This window comes from Leptonychotes weddellii, chromosome 14 (assembly GCF_054177405.1).
Source record: "Leptonychotes weddellii isolate Sample4059 chromosome 14, ASM5417740v2, whole genome shotgun sequence".
In the NCBI taxonomy this organism is placed as follows: domain Eukaryota; kingdom Metazoa; phylum Chordata; class Mammalia; order Carnivora; family Phocidae; genus Leptonychotes; species Leptonychotes weddellii.
This window is the reverse complement of record NC_138382.1, coordinates 16,714,012-16,733,302: the sequence shown is the minus strand read 5'-3', so window position 1 is coordinate 16,733,302 and position 19,291 is coordinate 16,714,012. Positions and strand designations below refer to the sequence as shown.

General features: G+C 45.3%; 1 protein-coding gene across 1 annotated transcript in view; it reads left to right on the top strand.

The window, feature by feature from the left end:
* The first annotated feature begins 5,669 nt into the window (after positions 1-5,669).
* The window catches only part of GNAQ (G protein subunit alpha q), a 307,507-nt gene continuing 293,885 nt past the window's right edge, over positions 5,670-19,291 (top strand). The window contains exon 1 of the mRNA XM_081804098.1: positions 5,670-6,027. Within this exon, the coding sequence (XP_081660224.1) occupies positions 5,892-6,027 (136 nt within the window). The 5' untranslated portion in view covers positions 5,670-5,891. The remainder of the gene's footprint in view (positions 6,028-19,291) is intronic.

The following is a 19,291-nucleotide window of genomic DNA, read 5'->3' as shown; positions in this document are numbered from 1 at the left end:
AATTAACTTTGTATATTGTGTCATGGTCTCCAGTATATAACACACACTGTACTTGAAATGAATTTGTGTCAGGAATATCAACTTTCCTGCAAGGTTGACTTGGGTGGAATTAATACATGTTTCTATCTGGGTTTTGAACAAAAATGCTGCGTCTCCAGTTTTCTTGATATCCTAGTGATGGCTAATTTTTCTTGGTGAACTCACTTGAGGCAAAATTTTGATGCATGGGGCCAAGGAACATTTTACAGAGGGAGCCAAGCTTTGGTGGGTACCATCTGGCTAAGAAAAACATAAAGACAAGAAAAGAGGCAGGCTGCCATGTGGGCAATATGTGGCCTCTTTGATTGGAGGATCTCTTTTTCATTCACGGAACGAATGTTTATTGAGCATCTAGTATATCCTTGGCACAACACTAGGTGCTGGATTCAGAATGGACAAGTGAGACAAAATCTCTGCCCTTATGGAACTTCACATGAGAAATCGTCAAAGGAGATAAGTGTAAGAGAATGCATGATTATTTGATTTAGAAACATAGAAACAAAGAGTGGGAAAGAAACCAGTTGCCTAGACCAACTATCTAATTCGGTTCAAGATCCAATATTCTCCTGCTAACTGCCTTAGAGTGCCCACCTGGCATGCCCATGAGGACATGCTACTAAACGGGAAGTAGAAACTAGTCCAAGTTATACAGAAATGGGGAGTAAATCAGGTGATGGGAATGGTCGTCATCTGGGAATAGAGGCCTGGGATTGTCGGATCTTGACCAGGAACTGAAATCTAGATATCTGTGTGAATCTCTTGATGTTTAAGTTCTGGAAGCTAATTCAAATTTTTCAATAGCACCATTATGTCAAAAGGGACACTTCTTTAGGCCAAAGACCACCAGTTTGCACTCTTGGTCTTAGGTGGGAAGCCAGCAAAGGTAGAGGGTCTTGGGAGACAGGTGGCCCCAGCTTGTAGAAACTCCAAAGCAGGAAGGAAACACCCATATCAGCTAAGTCATCCTTGACCCTCGGGGTGCCATAAACATTTGGATCGTGACTTGGGGTCTCACTATATGCTCTCATTCATTCATTCATTCATCAAACATTAGTAAATGGCTTCTCTGGTGTACTCAGCTTAAAAATAGCTCCCACCATCTGGTCAGCCTTTTAGGGCCTTCCAGTCTCGTGGGACTCGGTGGCCTTTACACGGTGAGGTACAGTGCTTCCCCTGATAATGCTAACCTTGGGTAATCACAAAATCGATATGTTTGAATAGTGAGAGGATCACTTGGATGCATCTGTAAGGGTGGTAATGGCAAGATGTCCCTGAGGTTCTCGACTTCATCTAGAATATCCTTGTGGTGGCTCTGAAGGGTGGGTATTTTCTCTTTCAGAAGAAGGTATTCTGTTTCATACCTGGTTTTCCATCTTCCGCATGTTGGCCCTGAAACCCTCTTGCTTGCAACAAAGAATCGTAATCTTTCTGCTGTTATGAAAATTGCCCTCTAGGGGGCGCCATTTGCAGCTCTCTGAGTCAGCCTGGGCCTGCTTTGCCGGCCTTCCCATTAACTAGCAAAGCTACTTTATTCCGTGGCTAGACAGCTGTGCCAGCAAGCTCTGCACAGAACAGCTTTTTCCCAGTTTTTGTAGGATCTGCAGTGCTTCATGCTGACTCCTAATTGGTCTTCCAGGTGACCGTCGCGTGTCTACCCATACTCCTTCTGAACTCCTGTAGCAGTCCATTCCCTATGCTGTAGGTTAGCCGTGAGTGCTTCTCATGTTGCATTCTTGTTTATTCTTTTATGCATGTGGACGGTCTGCCCAGATTATTAAGGCTCGAAGGGCTTCGTATGCCTCAGGCATCTGGCATAATGCAATGCCTGGGACAGGGAGTCTGTTTGTTGTCGAGGTAGGTTCTGGTATTCTTTTGTTTATTCATCACTTACTGGGTATCTGTTCCAGGCTGGGCACTCTTTTGGGTGCCCTGAAAACAGTTATGAAAGACAAGATCCCAGCTCGCAAATAGCTCTAATATTGGGAGAGAGAGAGAGCGAGAGTGAGAGAGAATAGACCATTACAGGGGTGCTAAGTGATTCTGGGAACAGGAGCAGTGCAGGCTTTTCCCTCCCCAGGAGCTCCTTTTACAAGAGTTCAGCCTTTCACTCTCTTATTCTAGGGTCACCCCTGGAGACTGAACGATGCCTTCGACTGCTTTCCTTTTCCAGTCCCCACAGGAGAGGGTGGCAGGAACATGGGGGCAGGTGTCCAGCTCGGGATAGCATAGAAAAGGTGACAGTCGTCACATCTCCCTCTGGCATTCCATGCCCCTAGGGTTGTATGGTTTGCTTTTCAGCCATCTAGTAACTGCCCCTGAATTCTCAAAATGGTTTATCATCTCACTGTCTGTCTGGGGGTGATTTGGAAATGCTGATTTACTTTACGTGACATAGATATGTGTTTATGGAAAACCTGTTCATTCTGTAAGATGCAGCCCTTTCTTGTGACGTGTCCTCTAGTTCTAACAGAATGAATTATTCCTGCCTTTTTATGCCTTTATTACTGTTAGGTCTATCCCAATTTTAATACAAATTGGTTTCATTTTGTCTTTTATTATGGCTGTTCAGAGCCTCATGCCTTAAGACTGTAAGCCTATTGAGGGCAAGGATCATACTGTGTTCACCTTGGATCTCTCACTTCCTGCACTTTCTCCTTATTTACACATAGTAGGCAGTGAATACATGTTAATTTAATGAGCTGGGACTCTGTAATATGATCCAAGTTTAGTTATATATTTTAGAGTATCTACTTCCGATATACGGTTAATAACGTCAGGAGCTTCCACATGGATTTTGTTTGCTTGACTTAGGTTGTATGAATATTTGCTTGGCAAATGCTTTCCAGATATATATGCAAAGGTTTCTGGATAGATCTGGGCTCCGACTTTGAATTTTCATTTCCTGTTTCCTTGTCATCTTATATGGCTTCATCACTATATTGCCTTACTTCCTGATTTCTTTCCAATATTTGAAGAAACATCCTCCTATTGATTTGTTTTGTCCATTCAAATATCTACTAAGTACCAAGGCATACTCCTGACTCAGGTAACAAAGCAGATTTTGATTGTACCCCATAATGTGTTCAAATAGTGTAATTCCTTTCATCAAAAGTTATGTCAATTCAGTCAAAATGGATTACCTGATAGCTTGATAGTACAGCTTGAGAGGCATTTTCAAAAAATCTCACGTCCTTGGCTAGGAAACCAGAGACTTGAAGCTTCCTGTCATTTGATTTTTTTTTTTGGTGTTTAGTATCTCTCTGAAACTCATACATATACATATTAGAGGATGCAAACTTATGATTAAATGTTTCCCCTGAAGCCATTTAAAATTTCTGCATATTGAATTTCAATCTTTAATTTCATTAGTCACTTAACTTTAGATTTTAATGTCACAGAAAGTATAGTGGGTTCGTATATAGGTGGTGAGGTTTGTTTTCTCTGCTTTCCGGGCCTATGTGAAATTTAATCACTTTTTAGGCCAGATATTCTTTTTAAAAAGGGAGCCTAGGGGCGCCTGGGTGGCTCAGTTGGTTGGGCGACTGCCTTCGGCTCAGGTCATGATCCTGGAGTCCCGGGATCGAGTCCCGCGTCGGGCTCCCTGCTCGGCGGGGAGTCTGCTTCTCCCTCTGACCCTCCTCCCTCTCATGCTGTCTCTCATTCTCGCTCTCAAATAAATAAAATCTTTAAAAAAAAAAAAAAAAAAAAAAAAAGGGAGCCTAAAGTGTAGATCTAATGTCTCCATGACTTGTTTGATCTAGGTCCTGGTGTGTGTGTGTCATGAAAGAAGGTAGTCACACACCTGTCATCCAAGGCGCCCATGTACATTCTCGACCTGTAGCGATAGTAGTCAAGTAGTCATGAACTTACTTTACACCCTGGGCGAGCAGGTTGCTCCAGAAACAGCTCAGAAAACATAAAATGTGGAAAAGGGATTCCTTTCACAAAATACAATTTACTCTTGAGACCACAGTTTCCATTAAAGCAGGAAGCAATCTGAGTTTCACCTCTTGCAGTTACTAGACCAACTAAAACCTGACTGAGCCAGGAGGGGTTTTTTGTTGTTTTTTTGTTTTTGGCCATTTATCAGTCGAATAGGACAACAAAATAAGCACACATTTTAAAGTACAGTGCCTCAATTGAAAGTGGGCTCTAGAAGGGGATTTTGCCGGGGGCAATCTTGTTTTCCCCATTTCCCCCTATTTTATTCTATCCCTTTCTTCCACATTATTTTGCATTTTCCCGTAAATCGACCATAATTCAATCTCGGCCAGGAGGGTAAATTTGATTACTTGGCTGTTAAACATCGTGTGCTTTTTCTAAGACACGAGAGGAGCTTGTAACAAAACAGAACAGAAACAACCTCAATGGCAAGAAAAATTGGAAGCCATCAGGAGGCTCTTGGAAACTCCGACAGCTTCATTTTGCAGCTCAGGATTTAGATTTCTGTCTCCCGTAACTTTGTGGACAGTTTCGCCTATTAACCCCCACCCCTCCCTCCGGGAACCAGTGACAGTTCCTCTTCTTCCTCAGTCTCACTCCACGACTGAGTGTATCCCACGTTCCAGAACTGAATTGGGGTCAGAGGTGACGCGAGATACTTTTCTAACCGAATGGCGTTGTCGAAATAGGGACGGGAAAGAGTACAGAAGTGGCCGAGAGGCGGCCCCGGGGCGGGGGACGCGAGCGCGGCGGCCGCCGGCCGGGAGCCGCGCCGAGGGTTCGCGGAGCCGGCCCGGGCTGGGGACTGGCGGGGCTGCATCCCGCGACGCCGCCGAGGGCCGAGGCCGCCATATTTCTGCTCCACCACGCCCGGGCGGCCGGCGGGCAGCGGCAGGTTGGCGGCGGCCCCGGCCCGCCCCTCGCCGGGGGGCGGCCGTAACCGCTGTGCCCGCGAGCCCACACCGGGGCGCGGAAGCGGGAGGCGCCCGCAGAGCCCGAGGGGCCGGCGCAGGCGGGGAGCGGCAGGCGAGAGCCGCACTGGGAGGCGCGCCGGGGCGGCTGCGAGCCCAGGAAAGCCTTCCAGGAGGGGCCGGGCGGCACCGCCTCCCCGCTCCCCTCCCTCCTTCCCTCCGCCTCCCCTCCTCCTCCCAACACCGCCGCCGCCGCCTCCCTCCCGGATCTGTGCTCCAGTTCAGAGAAAGAAGAAAATGTGTGTGTGTGGCGAGGGGGAGGGCGAGCACTGAGCAGCCGCTCCGCGCCTGGCAATCGGGGCCGGGGGTGGGCGTCTGGCGGAGGCGGAGCGGAGGCGGAGGCGGAGGCGGCGGAGCGCGCGGCGGGCGGGCCGGCGAGCGGGGTTTGCGCGCGAGCCGGGCGGTGGGCGCGGGCAGGGCCCAGGGCGCCCAGGAGCCGTGTCAGGCGGCGGCGAGGAGCGGGCGCGCCGGGCGCGGGGAGCCGTCGGCGGCCGCTCGCTGCGGGGACGCCCCGGTGGATGTGCTCTCGCCGCCGGGCGCAGGGCTTAGGGGAACCTCGGCGGCGGCGGCGGCGGCGGCGCGGGGGGCGAGGCGGGCCGCCCGTTCCCAGGGAAGGAGGCGCGGGCGTCTGAGCGAGGCCGGGCGCGGCGGCCTTCCCTCGCGCGCCCCCCGAGCCAGCGCCCGCGGCCGCCTCCCGCGCCCGCCTCGCTCCTCCCGGCGGCCCGAGCCGCCCGCTCCCGCCGCACCCCCGGCCCACCTGGTGGCCCCGGCCCTGGCCGCGGCCCCCGCGGCCGTTCCCCGAGCTCGTCCCGGACGCGCGCCCGGGCGCCGGGGGCTCGGCGGCCACCGCTGCCTCGGGGGAGCGAGGGCGGGAGGGTGTGTGTGCGCGCGTGTGAGCAGGGGGTGCCGGCGGGGCTGCAGCGGAGGCACTTTGGAAGAATGACTCTGGAGTCCATCATGGCGTGCTGCCTGAGCGAGGAGGCCAAGGAAGCCCGGCGGATCAACGACGAGATCGAGCGGCAGCTCCGCAGGGACAAGCGGGACGCCCGCCGGGAGCTCAAGCTGCTGCTGCTTGGTGAGTACCAGCCCTGGGCCGGCCGCTTTGGGCCCTCCCGCCGGGCCTCTGCGGCCCCCGCCCGTCGCCCCCGGGCCCCCGGGGCCGCTGCGCTTCGCGGCCCCCGCCCCTGGGCGCCCGCGGCTCGCCCCGACCCTCGGCGGGCGCGCCCCCGGCCACTACCTGCACCCGCGCGGGCGCGCGCGGGCGCGTAACACCTCCCCGCGCGCGCATACAGGCGCGCACACACACGCGCAGAGGGGTCGGGGCTGCCCTGGCCCGGGCCTCGGCGTGTGCCTTTTGGTATCCCCGAGGGCTGTGCCTTCGGGGAGCGCGTTTATCTGCTGTGCATCTGCTAAATGGCAAATCACTTCGGGGCAGAGGCGCGGGGGTGGGAAGAGGTGGGCAGCGGGCTTGAACTTTCAGTGGCTTGGCCATGGCGCCCCGTGCTGGAGAGGGGAGCTGTGTGTGTGTGTGTGTGTGTGTGTGTGTGTGTGACCCGAGGGTGACGAGCTGTGCCGGGGCACGTTGGGGGACGGCGTGCGGTGGGGTGGCCCGTGTGCATCCATTGTCAGTGCTTTCTGGGGTCAGAAGGGAATGGTGGTAGGGTGGGCTGCCTCGCGACTGGATTCCCAAAGGAGTGATGATGAGGGAGCTGAGTGGTTGGCCCTCCAAAGAAAGGGGGGTTATGTATTCCGGGGGGTGGGGGGGGGACGGGCAGGCAAGCTCAGATGTGTCACACAAGTGCTGTTCTCTAGCCACCAGACCACCGAAAGGAGGGACCCAGAAGAGTTTCTTGACCAGTGGATGGTGGCAGGCTTGTTTCTCGTCTGCACCATTCCTTCCAGATAAAGAGGAGGGATACGGGAGGGCTGTGCTGTGTGGTTGTTGACAGCGACGGGTTTCTTTTGTTTAATGAGGCAACCCAGATGTAGGCCTGAATTCACAATAGTTACTACTGAAAACCAGTGCAGCCTCTCAATTACTCTCACGGCAACAAATAGAAACCTTTTGTTTAAAACGGACAGCATTTTAATATCTTTGGGATCTGGACTGGAAGGAAAACGGGAAGTGTATAGCAAAAATTTCCCTTTAGCTCTAAAAAAAACCCCCCAAAAAACCCCCAACATTCTGCCTTCACACTGACTTATCAAAAAAATGCCATTTCTCAAATAGGAATTCTATTGATAATTATCTTTGAGAGAATGTTCAGAATCAAGGATCAGGGTACACACAGGAGCCAGCGTGACATAACTCTGAGCTATGGTGGTAGGGAGAGCAAACAGCTTTGCAGTAACAGGCCTGAAAAATGTCTGCACTTGTGTTCAAGATATTTGCGTGAATAATAAATATGTTTCTCAGACATGTCTGGAAGAAAGAAATATTGTAATGTCAGTTTAGATTTAAGAAGCATGCAGTTTCTTTCTTGAGCATTTCATCTCCTGGTTCAAGGAACCAGTTGCCTTTGGGACTGAGTAACTGCTTATCTACCAGATCATGTATAAGAGAGAACAAAATATAATGATCACAAATAGTTACAAATGGTTAACTCACATGCCATGCTTTATGTCTTCATCTTGAAACCAGATTAGATAAATGTGCACATGTTTATAAGGAACAGAAGGCAGAGTGCTGGATAAAAGAGGTGGGCTTTAGGGAATGAAGCCAGGGGAGGGGAAAAATGCAATTGGAAAAGGAAGATTTAAAAAAAAATGTTTTATTCTCATTTTGGCCTACTTCTAACGGCTGAATAATGTGTAATTGAATATGTTGCAAATTCTCAAGATTGAGAAAAATAGAGAGGGGAAGAGAAATAGGCATAGAGTGTTTAAGTGCACGATAAAGGGGGAAAGCATGTGTTTTACACTTAAGAATAGGTTTTCTTTTGCCCTGTTTACAGTCTTTGTTTATGGTTAGCTGTGAATACAGCGTTTAAGATCTCTCAGGCCGTCCCTGTTGTCTGAAATGTGACAGCTTGAGGTTTCCAGCAGCTATGAGTTAGAACCCCGGGGGGTTTGTCTGTTTGAAGGCCTCTGTTTGAATGTCTAGGAGGAAGACTTTCAGGCAAATACACATATATGGACACTTAATTACATACTGTGTATTTCAGTAACATACGGTGCTTTAAAAACGCCCTTGGGGAGATGATTTTATGAGCAAAAAAATGAAACAGTTTTACTGCTAAAGTGGTAGTAATGGATAACTTTTTCTCTCATTAGATATTTGAGTGGGGTTTAATACGCCTCACCCCAGCCCCCAAATATGGTCTATTAGAAGTGGTGGAAGAATATGGCATTAATTTAGCACCTACGTTCGTTAGTAACATTTAAAAATTGTACAGCTTTTTGTTAGCAACACAGACCCCTAGGCATCATGTACGATTTGTTACAGTTTAGTCTTCTAGGTATGTTGCTTTTGTAGCATAATGAGTTTGATACCTATATTACTTCTACAGTAAATGTTCTCTACTAAATGCAGGGTGTGTGTGTGTATGTGTGTGTGTGTGCATGCGCATGCGTGCGGGCGTGTGATTTCACAGTTTTTTGCATCCAGGGGAAAAATGATGGTTGATTTGAACCAGGCAAGGTGTTGGGGAGGGCTTCTGTTTGAAGAACTGCTCTCCCATTAGCTGCTTGGATGAGTTCACTGAATCTTCCTGTCCCACCTGTCCAAAGGAGGTTATAGGATTTATCCTTTCACAGTGTCAAGATTTACCAATATTTTTAACTATCTTATTTAAATGGAGGGGTCACTCTTAGATTTAAATGACATTCAGTATAAAATTATTTTCAAAGTAAATTTTAGTTCAAGACATGACGCCATTTTAGTGGAAATGGATTTATTTGGCAAGGGACCTTTGCCTTTGTTCACCAGTTATTTTATATATTAATAATATGAAGAAACGAGAAAGAGAAAATTGTGGTTACCTGCCTAGATGAAAGTATACCAGTGAAATTTGGGGTGTTTTGATACACATACAGCAATTACGCCAGCGTATTCCAAATTCCATAGTACTAATATTTTTTGATTTTTACTTTTTTTTAAATGAACCTAGAAACTTACCACTGTAAAAATACAATATTTAATAATGAATTTTTGTTTTCTTTAGCGTATTCATTCTCTGAATTTATTTACATAAATGTTTTTCTTTGACACCTCAAAGAAAACTATATTCTACATATATATGTGAGAGAATACCTTATTTTAACTTGGTTTAAGTTTTTATATGCTTTGGGGGTGTACAGTACATTACATTTACTTTAACTGATTAATATTTATGAATATTAACTAAATGTTTCTATTTGTAGTATGTAGGTCACAGTATTTAATATTAATGTGTCTTTAAGTCTATATACAACAAGTGGCTTTGAAATCCCTGCTTTTTTTTTTTTTTTTTTTAAAGATTTTATTTATTTATTTGACAGAGACAGAGTGAGAGAGGGAACGCAAGCATGGGGAGTGGGAGAAGGAGAAGCAGGCTTCCCACAGAGTGGGGAGCCCGATGCGGGGCTCGATCCCAGGACACTGGGATCATGACCTGAGCCGAAGGCAGACGCTTAACGACTGAGCCACCCAGGCGCCCCGAATCCCTGCTTTCAGTCACAGATATTCATGCTGAAATGTTTTCAGTTCCTTGAAGATATAGATACATTTCCTGTTAACCTGTTCTTGTTTGACATGTTTTTAAAATCTTGACTCTTAGGATCTTAATCATCAAACAGGAAGATTTAGCAAACCTTTATAATTGATTGGATTCCACCTATTGAAAATAGGCTGTTTAGGCCAGTCTTAGATAGAAGAATGTATGTTCTTGGTGTTCTAACTGAATTACACACGTGATTGTGGATTTCCTTCCTATTCAAGACCAGCAGCTTAGGAGGGTAGGGGTTGTGTCTATTGCTCACTATTAAACCCAACTTCTAGCCCAATAAATATCTAACTCCTAGCATGCTCTCAGTAAGTACTTGTTCAATGAGTACATTTATTTCTGACCCTCCCGATAGAAATTGGGACCATGAAATAATGAATAAATTATGGAGATACAGGGATATGTAATGATTTTTAATCTGTGGCAGATGAAAATCATGATCTTTAAAAAATTGTATGTAACTCTTTGAGCCAATTGAATAAGTGCATTCCAGAATCGGAAGTGTTAATGTAACATGTTACATCACATACTGCACCAGTCAGTGTATTACAGTTCTGTGCTGGGTGTATTTGGGAATGCTAACAGTCATGCTTAAAGTATGAAAGTTTACAAGGAAAAAAAAAAAAAAGAAACCATTCCATATCTTGATTACTTTTTATTGTGTAGAAGCTAATTTAACCCTGTCAGCTTTTGGCCATACACTTTCTCCATGATACGCTCAACAGAGTGCGTTCTAAGTTCTCCAGAGCAGAGGTGGCAACTGCAGAGATTTTTATGATTTATCTATACAGTTAGATGAGAACCGCAGTGATTAAATACAGAGTTTTAAGAATTGCAGATGGACTCTTTTGAATTGAGAGGTATACAGTCGTCCTGAAAACTGAGCAGTTACAGAGCAGGAGGGGACTTGGAAGGCTGGGAATGCTCTGGCAGATTTAGACAGTAGGGAGAGTTCATTCATGCAGGTCTGGATGAACGCGCCTGCCCCACGACCCCTCCATAGAGTTCACTGGAGAAGAATAGGGATTGAGGGTTTGAATGAACCTAGAAGTTCGTAGCCATATAGGATGGCCACTCAGAACCGCAGAATGCAGGGATCCCTGTAAGCAGCCCTAATAACAGCATCTCCCTGGAAATAACCAAAATACGGTGTTGATGAGGCTGCTTTAAAACCAATGAGTTTTATTTTTGCTATTCTTTTAGCTTCCAAGGGTTAAATATGTTTTCTAAACGTCAGGATTTATTTGGATGCATTTCCTCTTTTTCTTTCTGCTTTTTGTTTGTTTGTTTTGTTTCTTTGAAACAAAGTACTTATAGTTTATATCTGGAGGGTGAAATGGGAGCATCCCTCATGAAAATCAGACTTGTAGCTTGGACTCTATAGCAAAGCCTTCAGAGTAAGATTTTTGCGTTGAGCCATGTAGATTCATTGTCTAGATCTGCCATGTAACTCATTCCTCTCTTTACATGTTATTTCTTCATATAGGAACTTTGGCATGCGTTAAAATCATACTATACAGTGAAGTTATCCCCTGTATATCGATACAAATATTTTTAGGTAAATTGAGGAAGGAGAACCAGAAGGGTAATTTAGTGGCCATTTTGTTTATTACAAATACATTTGATAGACTCCTTCTCATTAAAAACAACAAAACAACAACCCAGCTCTCCTTTATAAGAGATGGCTTATGTTCAGTTTTCAGAGGTGCCTATTTAATATAGTTATGATTTTTATTACAGATGAATTTTGAAGGACTTGAAACAGCTTTCACAGTTGTGAGGCTGCATGCTATGCTAAACTTAGCAGAAAAAAGGAACAGATTTTTCTTCATGATCCAGGCAAACTTACACTTGAGAAGAAATGAACTAGATTTTCCAAAGATGATTTTGATTCCAGCATTCATATTAATTTTTCTTTAAGGGGAGGTTATTCTGTTGATATTAATGGAAATGTTGATTGGGTGCTGTAGAGGAAAAATAGGGAGCTCAAATGGTACATCTTGGGAAAGAGAAGCCATTTTAAGAAGGTTAGAATTGCTTTCTTCTTAAGAAGGTGGAGGGAGGGAGTCTGTTTCCTCCAGACTCTGTTTTGGGTTGAGGGAAATACAAGTATCTGTAGCAACAAATTTAAAGTCTAGTTTCCTGGTTGAAACAGGGAGGGCGATGGCATTTTTCAAAAGGAAACTTTTATAGTGGCTTTTCAGCAATGTTAAGATCTCTGCAGAAATAATCCTAGGCAAGTGTGAAGTAGCAATAGAAGGTAAAATGTGTGATTGTTTGTTGGTAATTAAATCTGTGGCAATAACTGACTACAGTAAACAGTGTATGTTTTATCTTGTTCTGCCGAATGGAGTAACATTAAAGACAGCTATTCTCAGACCCAAAGACGATTTTGTGTCAACAGCTGTTACTAATAAAATTATAGGAAGTTGTTCGACAATCACCTTTGATTTGTTATGTTACTGATATGTAAAAATCTGTCTGATTTCTCATCTAACATGTAGGAAAAGAAAAGGACCTAACCAGGCTGTTGGAAATGAGTTCATAAATCCTAGGTGGTCATGGATCTGGACTTTATAAACAAAAATAAATATCCGTATTTTGATGCTGAGAACCAAAATCTGCATTTGCTTAATAACTCTGGGGTTGACCATTATACCTAGCTATCATTTCTGAGATCAGTGCAGAATATTTTGTTAAAAGTCTTCATGGTTGAATTTTAAGAACAAAATGAGTATTATTTAAAAATGAAGTTATGAACATATTTCAAATTCATTTATTCCACAAACACTTGCCAGGTATGGGAAAATAAACATTTCCTCCAATTTTTTTTTTTTTTTTTTTTTAAGCAGGCATATCTTATGAAAGAACAGTTGCATACAGAATGCTGGTCAAATGAACAAACAGTAAGCACCTAATGTATGCAAATGAATGTGCTGGGCGAGACACTCCTAATTTCTTATTTGTCAGTAGGAAAGACTACAAGCACTTTTTCACAGTTTTTGTTGTTTCTCTGTTGATGGCCCTCGGACGGACATGTCCTTCTGAGTTTTATCCTTCTTGGCATTGGATTTTTTATTGGCTCTTAATACAAAGCAAAAAAACAAAATAATCTGAAGGCCATTGTAGAAGCTTTCTGGGGATTACACAACTGGGGAAAGCAGATGATCTTGAGAATTATTTCCTTGGAGCATATCGTTTTTTTGCCTTTAACTGGGAGAAATGATTACTGACCACTTGCCCTGAGCTCCAACTGGATTGGAAGCTGCATGAAGGCAAAGATGGGGGCTCTTGTTGATTTGTGTCTCGAAGTAACACAAAACCTCGCTCAATTTACCGTGATTCTGTTTTTGTCCGGAACCCGGGGGCTCGTGGGTGTGCGAGGGTGGCGAGGGTGTGGGCAGGGTGGGCAGCTGGATTCCCCCGAAGAAAGAGCAGTTGCAAGACGTGAAGGTTAAACTTTTTGTTTTCATCTAAGGGGCATCATCCGCGTGTTCTCCATTTGCCGCTCCTCTTTGCTGTTTCGGGGGCCACCTGGGGCACCATAAAAGGAGTTCTGTTTTACCTCGGCAATCGTCTTTGTCCCCTTGCCTGCTTCTCATTCATTGTCTAGCGAGAATGATTCAGTTGAACATTCTCATACTGTTTCGGGTTGAAAAGCCAGTGGCAGCTTATGCAGCAGTTTGAATGGAAAACTGTTACACACACAAGTCCTCTGAAATTTAAAAATTCCGTGCGCCTTTATTACAGGATGAATTTTAGACGGTGAGCGCTTTGACTGCTCTGGAAACAAAGTCGTTGTTTCAAGGAAGTGTGTAATGGATTGTGGGGCAGTTGGGAAGGCGAATGTTCTTAATGCCATTATATTCCTGAAACCTCACAGAGGGAATAATAATTGATCCACAAATTAAAGAAAAAGAGAGAGAGTGAGACTTCTTGGCTCTATTGCAGGAAGTGAAGAGTGCTCTTTAGAAACCTATTCCTGCATATTTCTCAGAGATAGCCTTGAGTTCCCCCCCCCCATTAGAGAACTGAAATGATGAATTCGTTGCCTCTTCCCGCAATCTGACGTTTTTGTTGTCGTTGTTGTTCTTTTGTTCACCATCACTTGTGAAAAAATCAGAAGAGTTTTTCTTTTGCTGCTTTTTTATATTTTTAAAACTTAAAAAAAACTCTTCATTGTTCCTGTTTCTTTCCTGTGTTTTCTTTTGCCGTAGGAGCAAGCACGGTGATTGGTGGCACCCTCCCTGTATTTCCTGCTGGCTGCAGCTGCTGAGTTGCTTCTATAGACAAGTGCTCCGGTGTCTTACTGCCCCCCCACTATTCGAGCTGTTGGCCAGAGGTCCCCCAAATAGCCCTTGCATGCAGATGCCACCCGCCCATCCACTCTTGCATTACAGTGCGCCCCGTGCCAGGACTCACTGGCATGCGCATTTCCTTCCGATTTAGGGAACTTCCAACTTGGTGCTTCTTTCAGACATGGCTGTGAGCTGCTGAGGGGGAAGTTGGGTGCTTTCATACATTAAAAGGACACTTGTGAATGTGCTTTTAGGAGATGATTAACTTTCTTTAGCAACAGTTTAGTCTGGCAAAACAGAATCCGTTGTTAATTGAACAACATGCACAATTCTCCTTCCTTTCCCAGAGGGCAGGGACTTGAGATTGGTTCACGATTACCACCAGAGAGTGAGTGAGCCAGGGCTGGGCCAGCTATCATGCGCCCCTGGCTTTCAAAATACGATGCAGTGCCTTTGCTAGAAAGGAGGAAGGTGCTGGAGGCCTGTGTTGAGTAATAGAGAATCTTTCTCATTTCATGACTTGAACATTCTCATCTCAGCCGCTGGAGAGCCTTAAAACCTCTCCTACTTATATTTCTGTACAGACCGGGAGGCTAGCCTCAGCCGAGGCCTTTGCTTTTGTTACACTCAAGGCAGCTTGAGTAGGTTTTTGGCTTTTTTTGGCTTTTTTTTCCTTTGTTTTTTTTGTTTTTGTTTTTGTTTTTTTAAGGCAAAGATGCAATGTTACTTTCTGACCATGTGAATTGATTATTTTAGGACCTACACTTTTCAGAGCTGCATCGTTACATGTTCTTTCTGCAGATGGCAAATGCAGTTTTCCTCCTGTCCTAAAGAGCTGACCCATTTCCTGTGACTTGTTCTAATAATACAGGATGACTTTATTTCTTGTTCCCAGTTTGCCCTTAAAAGAATGCCAGGCTCCTTGTTAAGTGTTTAACTCTTGTCTTTCTAACGCTCATGATAGTTTTGGAAACGGGTAAATCAGGCAAAAGCAGTGGCTTGCTGGCCTTGTGGGAGTTTATTCGGCCAAATGCATACCCCGTGGCTCTGAATCTTGGCTTAGTTATGTGGATTTTTTTCTAAAACCTGTAACGGAAGGGAAGTCAGGGACTCCTGCCTTCTCTCTTTGAACTAACCTGAAGGTGTTTCTTTTCGTTTGTTCCGTCACTGTTTCTCTAGAAGCCTGTAGAATGAAGAGATGGGACGAAATCTAAGGGCTGCTTTGAAACTTTCTCTGCTTTCCCTCCGCAGCCCTGGCACCTTGGCCACTTTCTAAAGCCCGAACTCCTCCCTGGACGAGGGGTCTGAGCCCCAGCCCTGCAGTAGGGACAGGCTGTCCCGGAGGCGTCGGCAGGTCTGGTGGACTCCTGGCTGCCCTCCCTATCCTCTCCTTCCCCTCCGAAAAGTCTCCGAGCGCCCTGCAGGCGGCTCCAGCAGCTCTGGGGAAGAGTGAAGAGGCATTAGCGAGTCGGTCCGGAGCGGCTCCTCTGGCCGCCTGGCCTGCTGCTGATAGTCTCACTGCCTTCCCAGGGAATGGTATCAGAAGCCTCTGTCGTATCAGCGTGGGTCTCTTGCTTCCTGCAGGAAGGGCCGTATCCTGGCAGGCGCGGGGCTGGAGCCTGAGGGGCAGGCGCAAGTGGCGGGTGCTTTTTTAGGTACCCTTAGGCCACTAGCTTCCCCTTACTGCTACCTTTTTTTTTTTTTTTAAATTTTCCCCCTTCAGTGGCCTTTAAGCAATGCTTTTCACTTGCTTACAGAGAATCTCTGCTGCCCAAGCCCATTTCTGCAGTTTTCAGTGAGAGCAGGTTGGCCATCTGAGCCTGGGCACCGAGAGTCCTTACACACCTCGGTGGAGCACATTTGGGGGACCGCTCTGTATTTGGAGCCGGTAGGTCCCTTTTCTAGGGCCTTCCAGGGAAGATTTAGAATTAACCCAGGGATGGGCTTCTCCTCCCCCCCGCCCCGGCCATGGGGTTTTCGTTGGAACCAGAAAAACAGATAGTGGGCTGTTTTTCTGAACTGCCCTCAATTGCCATGGCCATGTCAGGGAAACTTCAAGAAGGTGACTTCCTGTGTCTCTTGTCTGCATTCTGGAGAAAGGGCTCCATGACAAAAAAAAAGAAGGAACAGCTAGACTCTCAGCCTGGGTCTTCAGAAGCGCCTAGTTCCCTTGGAGGTGCCGGGCAGGTGTTTGGCATTTACTGACCCCTGCTTTCCTCCCGGCCATGGCCTTTTCCTCATGATCTTCTCAGCTGGATTGCAGATTTGGGGTTGGACAGGTGTAGGGGAAAAGGAGAAGAGTCACAGGCGAAGGAGAGTAATGGGGGATCTAGCGGGCTTGGCTGGGCAGAGGGTATTGTTGCCAGACTCTGGAGAACAAAGGAGGGGTGCTCTGCTCCTTGGCTTGGTGTCTTTGCTCAGCAAGAGGGGGCCAGTGCGGCTTCTCTTGCCAGCCCCACTGCCCTGCCGCATTTCCCCCTCGTTGTCACGTCCCTTGTGCCTTCCCCTCCTAGATCGGGGGGGGGGCGAGATGAGCAAGCATAGGAGTCTGGGTTGTACGGTGGGACTTTTGGTTGTGTGCATTCTCTCCTGACCTTTCACTCCCAGAGGTGCTTACGTAGACCAAGCACAGAACTCATATGTCAAGCAGTGTCCTGAGAAAAACCATTCACACATTATAAAGGAAACTTACAATGTGGCTCCTCTCTCTCTCTCTCCCTCTCTCTTTTTTGTATCTGGCAGCTGTTTAAGGTGATGGAAGTGCATCTATTACTGTATTGAGAACTCTGCTAATCTGGCGATGGGTTATTAGAATGTCTCCTGAGAGATCCTTGTCCAGGAAATCTGCTTCACCTGGCTGGCTTCTCCTGTAACAGAGCACCTGCCAGTTGCCCGGGGCAATAAGTAGATAAGTAGTAGCCTGAGATACTCTTGCCAAGTGGATTCACACTCAGGTGGAGGCACGTAATATAGAAGTAATCTTGTAATTTTAGCTGAGAAAGGCACCTGTCAATTGATGCTGTTCACATTCTCTTCAGAGCTGTTCACATTCTCGGCTATCACATCCAAGCCCGGGGAGTAGATTATTCAGTAGGCCCTAGAGCCTGTTTCCATTTATGGCCAACATTCAGAATGGGCTGCTTTCGTCCAAGATAGAAATCGACTTATGAGGATTTCTTGACTCGAAAGGTAGGCAAATATATTTTGAATAATTTTGAATAATTTGAAAGCAGAGCTAGGGAGTGCTGAAACAAAAGATACTTGAAGTCAACCTCTATTTTTATTACCAATCAATGCCTCATGGGTCAAGAACGAATAAATTGGCATAATACCAGCTCCTCTTGGAGCCAGGCTTAGAGGGGATACAGAGTCTAGAGATGGAAGAGCCATGATGTGTTCGAGGACTAATAAATGGTATGAACATCCTTGTTTCTCCTATTATGCATTGGGTCACCATCTGAGATGTTATACAGAGCACATTAGAAATGACTAAAAAATTCTAGGCGCGTATGCATCTCTTGTAATGATGAGTCCCCAAAGTTTCCCATGTTCTGTGAGAGAAGATACCTGTATGTTGCTTGATTAGTTTTTTTTTTTAAAGATTTTATTTATTTATTTGAGAGAGAGAATGAGACAGAGAGAGAGAGCACGAGATGGGGGAGGGTCAGAGGGAGAAGCAGACTCCCTGCTGAGCAGGGAGCCCGATGCGGGACTTGATCCCGGGACTCCAGGATCATGACCTGAGCTGAAGGCAGTCGCTTAACCAACTGAGCCACCCAAGCGCCCCGCTTGATTAGTTTCTGATAAACAATTTGTATTCTCCTGTCCATACAATTCTTGGCAAAAGGTTGCATTTTAATGGAGAACATCATAGGACTTCATTAGTAGTATTTCTTAGGAAATCTTGACTCCAAATATATTTTCATCAAAATCCCCCGTTGTGTCCTTTGAGAAACACATATACTCTAGGGCTTTCCACTCCAGGCCATCCTTATTATAGGAACAGAGAATCTTGTCTAGGGTTTTTCTAAATCCCTAGAGTCTGAATTGCTACTCAAATTATGATCTATCCTTCCCAGAGTTAATTAGTGCATTGTGCATCCCAGTGTATTGAATCATAGGGTCACACAATGATTTATTTTTTTCTATTAAATATATTCTTTTATATAATGTATCTTCAAACAGTATGCTACCAACTGAATTTATATTGTATTATTATTTTTTTGAGTGAAATAAGAGCACTTGAGCTAGCTATCCTTTGGTGGTATGATTGTTTTCTAAAATAGTGAAGTTTAATGATTAGAAAAACCATTGTGTTTAATAGAGTTTGAATCAAGAAGTGTTTATTTTCTTCCACTTAAGAATTTTCTTACATTTCTAAGAAATACATTGTGTTGTTTTGATGTTGGCCTTCCAAAAGAATGACAGTCCGTTCTATGTTAATAATTGTTTTTTTTTTAAAGGAAATTAACTTTTTCTGAAGTATAGTATTGACAAAATGTTACAGTAGTTTCAGGTGTACAGTAATGTTTTTTATGTTTTATTTTTCAGTGATTTTGAAATATTATAAAATAATGGAATCGGTTTTTACACAAAGTTTGAAAATTCATAAATTTATCCAAAGTGTACTAACCTAAGAAACATGGTTTTGTGTGTGTGTGTGTGATCCTTTCTAGGCTATTTTATTTTTATGTTTCTTGCAAAGGTATAATCATACGGTGTCATTTAACATGTTGTAAGCATTTTCTGTCTGGCTGAATATACTTCATATTAATATTTAGAATTGCTGTATAATCTTTTTTTTTTAAAGATTTTATTTATTTGAGAGGGAGAGAGAGAGTGCGAGAGAGTGCCTGAGCAGGGCGAGGAGAGGAGGGAGAGGGACAAGCAGACTCCTTGTTGAGCGGAGCCCTACATGGGACTCTGTCTCATGACCCTGAGATCATACCCAAGCGGAAACCAAGAGTCAGATACTTAACTGGATGCCTAACTGATTGATCCACCCAGGAGCCCCTGTATACTATTTTTTTTTAGAGGATATATGTTAATTTGCTTGCTTATTCTTGTTTTTTTGGGGGGACATTTATATTTCTCCCAATGTTACCATTTTCTCTTTTTTTTTTTTGAGGGGGGAGGGGCAGAGGGAGACTGAGAGAATCTTAAGCAGGCTCCACACCCAGTGCGTGAGCCTGACTTGGGGCTCGATCTCACGACCCTGAGATCATGACCTGAGCCTAAATCAAGAGTTGGTTGCTTAACTAAGCCACCCAGATGCCCTCCAATGTAACCATTTTTAAAATTATGCTGTGATGAAATTCTTGGTGGAGTTAGCATTTTT